Below are 4,260 nucleotides of genomic sequence, written 5' to 3'. Positions count from 1 at the left end.
GTGTGACACCCCTCTCCCCACTCAGGTCAGAGGGGAGGGTGGAGTGGACAGGTGGGAAGGATGATGGACAGCTAAGACAGGTCATAAGCGTGGTGCTGAGCTGGAAAGTTGCAAGTGGAATAAGGTGGGGGGGGGGGGGAAATGAGGAAACCTCCACCCTCCCTCCGACCTATCACCATTACCCCTATTTCCATCCACCTTTTGCACTCTCAGCTATCTTGTCCCCCAGCCCCACCTCTGAGCCTCCCAGCCTCATTCCTGATGAAGGGATTTTCCTGCTCCTGGGATGCTGCCTGACCTGCTGTGCTTTTTCCAGCACCACACTCTCGACTCTAATCTCCAGCATCTACAGTTCTCACTCTTGCCTAGATTCAGTTGAGTGCCAGTTCTTCTGCCAGTGGCCCACAGGTCATCTCGATTGTCCAGATTTGAATTGTTGGATCTGTTCTGAGTCTAACATACTTAGCACAATGGTAGAGCCACACAACACAATGAGGGTGTCTCCAAAGTGACAAAAAGACTTTGTCTCCACAAGACTAGGTGATAGTCATTTCTATCAATATTGTCAAGGACACACGCATCTACGACAGGTGAGGATAAAGTCAGTATGTTTTGTTGGCTCCCTTGCCACCTATTTCCACACAGTCTGGCAGATATGCCCTTCATGATTTGGCTAGCTTAGTGCTACTGAGCCACTTTTGGTGGGACACATTGAAATTCCCAATTCTAAGCACATTTGCGCTTGTGCTAACCTCAGTGTTTCTTCCAAGTGGTGCCCAATGTCGAGGGGTACTGATTCATCAGCTGAGGAAGCTTTCCTTATTCTGATGTCATGGACTTTGAACACTCCCAGTGCTACACCCACCCAGCGTTGTGTTGCCCCTTCAGTCGGTCCCTCCTTCTGGTGGGACAGGACATCGGGAATGATGGTGATGGTTATGTCTGTGAAATTAGTTCTAATGCAGTATTCGCAGTAAGAATGACTGTCACACCGTTCCTTGATTCATCTTTGGCATATTGCTCTTCATGTTGCCAGTTCCCAAATTTTAAACAAGTCAATTTGGCAGATTTAATTGGACAGCCTATACCATTCACATTTCCAGTACCATCCAATTCTTATTTTTGGATCCTTTATCATCGTTGGTTCATACAGTGTAGCGTCACTTAATAATCCCCCACATGGTTGCTGGAATTTCCCCTGGAATATTCTCAATCAGGAATTTGACAATGAAGCATTGAGTCTGGGCTGATGGGAGCATTTAAGTCAGTGGGACTGACAGGATTTCACTTGGTAACTGTCTGTGTCACACACGTCATTGGGACAGTTCATCATATCTTATAATAAGATATTGATATGGGAAAGGAAGGAATGCTATTACGTTTAACAAAGCAATGTTTTCATCACTGTAGTATTTCTGTCTACCCCTCCTATTGATCTTATACCTCTTACAGAACATCAGAATCTGGAAACACCTATCAACAGCATTGCTGACCGATTGAACAGGGAAGTAGATCCAATATGTCACAAGGTGGGAGATTGGATGGAGGTCAGTTGAGAAGTTGCTGTAAAATACAATCTGTCCTGAAAAGCATCCCTGACCTGCATCTCAGATCGATTTGCACTCGCACATACTCAGTTCGCCTCCTTCCTTTCTCTCAAATTCCCTCTTGTCCTTTGCCTCTCTCTTTCTCTCACCATCTCTCTTTCACTTGCCCTCTCTCGCTCACCCTCCCCTCTCTTACACCCCTCCTCTTTGTTGGCCCCTCATGCCCCCCTCCCAGCACACATGACTTCAAAATGTTTTAAGAAGGTACTGGACTCCCTAGCTTCTTATTGTAATACCAAATGTAGTGTCTATTCCAGATGAAATGCAACTGGTCAGACTATTCAAAGTTAAACAAAACAAAGAATTGTTCAAATACAACCAAAGAAAGAGGAATTTAGAATAACATTACTCTATTGGAAAACTTAACAGAATAATACAGTAACTGTTACTAATTAAGTATTCCAACATGGTAACATTCCATAAACACACACCTTGGCATAAAGGACAATTCAGACACAGATTCTCGCATGCAGTTTTCCCATCCAGAAATAAAAAAAGCAAATCAAGAAAATTCAGGGAGAGTAGCAGCCAGGAAACATTCACTGAAGCTTCCAAGCTTCTGATGCTACTCAGAAATCCGGATCTGTGGGAGTTGGCCACATCCATTCAGGATACATTTGTAAAAGATTCCAAGGCCTCCAAAGCTATTACTTCTTGAAATTCCCAATTCTAAGCACGTTTGCGCTTGTGCCAACTTGAACCCTTTTGTTCAATCTCCCTCCTAAAACAAAGCAGGGCAAAATAACATCTTAAAGGTACAGCATCATCATGATCCCCCTCCCACCTTCCAATTATACATATAATTTCGAACAAAAGGTACACTAAAATAAAGCAATCTCGCGTCCAATAAATGTTGAAACCAAAACAGAATGGTTCACAGTGCACTCAGGACAAAGGAACAGGAGGAGGCCATTCAGCCCTTTGAGCCTGCTCCAGCATTCAGTGAGATCGTGGCAGTTGTGTGGCCTAACCCCCTTAGGCCCATAATCCTTTATACCTTCACTCATCAAAAGTTCATCTGTCTCAGATTTAAAACTAAGAACTGATCTGACATCAACTGCCATTTGTGGAAAAGAGTTCCAAACCTCGACCACCCTGTGCCTCCAGTTGAGAGGGGAAAGATGTAAAAGGGGACCTGAGGGAAAACATTTTCATAGAGAGAATGGTATGTACTTGGAATGAATTGCCAGAGGAAGTGGTAGATGCGGGTGCAGTTACAACATTTAAAAAATAGTTTTGCAGGTACTGTTACAACATTTAAAAGACATTTTCACAGGTACATGAACAGGTAAGGTTTAGAGGAAGGTAGGCCAATTGCTGGCAAATCGGACCAGTTTAGTTTAGGAAACATGGTCGCTATGGACGAGTTGGACCGAAGGGTCTGTTTCCATGCTGTGTGACTCTTATGGCTCTAACATCTCTTCTGGACATCTCATCTTAGCCTCTACCCCCTTGTGGTAGAATCCCCAGCCAGTGGAAATGGCTTATTTTAATCAACTCTTCCTTTTCCTGTCAATATCTTAACTTGCATCTTAACTTTTTAAATTCTAGAGTAAACAGGCCTTTTTTGTATAATCTCTCCACATAAATTAAACACTGAAGTTTATGTGAATCTGTGTTGTACTCCCTCCAAGATTAATATCACCTTCCTAAGGTGTGTTTTTGTACTCAGTACTCCAAGTAGCATCTCACCTGGATTTTGTATAGCTGCAGCATAACTTCTGCATCCTTATACTCTAGTCCTCTTGATGTCAAGGCCAGATTCCATTAGCTTTCTTGATTATTTTCTGCATCTTCCTACTGTGTTCATGCCATTTAGACAATGCCCTGATCTATGCTTTTTCCATCCAAATGGATAATCTCACACTTGCTTACTTTGAAGTCCATCGACCACAGTTTTGCCCATTCACCTAATCTGAGATGCTAAAACATCGTAATTTTATGTTGTCATCTGCCGCTCAATTTTGTGTTAACAGCAAATTTGGATGTAAAGAGGAACCTCGATTATTCGAATATCAATTATCCAAATATCGGATTATCCAAAGGAGATCACGAGGTCCCAATAGAAACATTACATCAAAGATATGATTCCAACATTGATCACATCTTTTGTTTACACTGATTAAAGGTGAACTCGGCTTACTGAAACACTGCCAAGAACAGTCCTGGACTGATGGGAGCCCAGGCACTGTCTCCAAATGACTGGTCACCCGCCCCTCTCTCTCTCTCTCTCTCTCTCTCTCTCTCTCTCCCCCCACACTTTCCCTGGAGTTCTATACAGAGGCGTACACTAAACCCCCAGATATTTTTAACATTGTCCTGTACAGAGCTAAGGTGGAATCTGTCAAAAGTTGCAGCAAAACGTTGTGTGTGTGCGCGCGCTATTTGGAGACTCACCGGAAAGGACAGCAGAAGCAGTAGTCTTGTTGGTGTCCAGTTGGGCTGCCCTGGAGATGAGACGGGGGCAGACGGGTTGACGCACGTGGGCGGCTGGGGTTGGGGTGGATGGAGGTGGTGTTGAACGGGTTGGGGGGGTGAGGGTGGGGGCGGTGAGGAGCCGGGGGTCAGGGGTGAGGGTTGGTGGGGTGAGGGTGGGGGCGGTGACCCTCTGACCCCCCCCCCCCCCCCCCCCCCCTCCCCCGCCCCTTTCGCG

At 44.9% G+C, this 4,260-nt stretch overlaps 1 protein-coding gene across 4 annotated transcripts in view; it reads left to right on the top strand.

Moving 5' to 3' along the window:
- Positions 1-4,260, top strand: part of LOC122544075 (NACHT, LRR and PYD domains-containing protein 12-like) — a 56,198-nt gene that overhangs the window by 1,152 nt on the left and 50,786 nt on the right. For 3 of the 4 annotated variants that reach the window (XM_043683077.1, XM_043683078.1, XM_043683075.1), the window contains exon 2: positions 1,453-1,547. In XM_043683077.1, coding sequence (XP_043539012.1) covers positions 1,520-1,547 — 28 coding nt within the window. In that variant the 5' untranslated portion in view covers positions 1,453-1,519. Of the gene's footprint in view, positions 1-341; positions 591-1,452; positions 1,548-4,260 lie in introns of those variants that run through there. The other variant, XM_043683076.1, reaches the window with a different exon arrangement.

Source organism: Chiloscyllium plagiosum, chromosome 46, assembly GCF_004010195.1.
Source record: "Chiloscyllium plagiosum isolate BGI_BamShark_2017 chromosome 46, ASM401019v2, whole genome shotgun sequence".
NCBI lineage: Eukaryota > Metazoa > Chordata > Chondrichthyes > Orectolobiformes > Hemiscylliidae > Chiloscyllium > Chiloscyllium plagiosum.
This window is presented reverse-complemented; position numbering and strand designations above follow the sequence as displayed.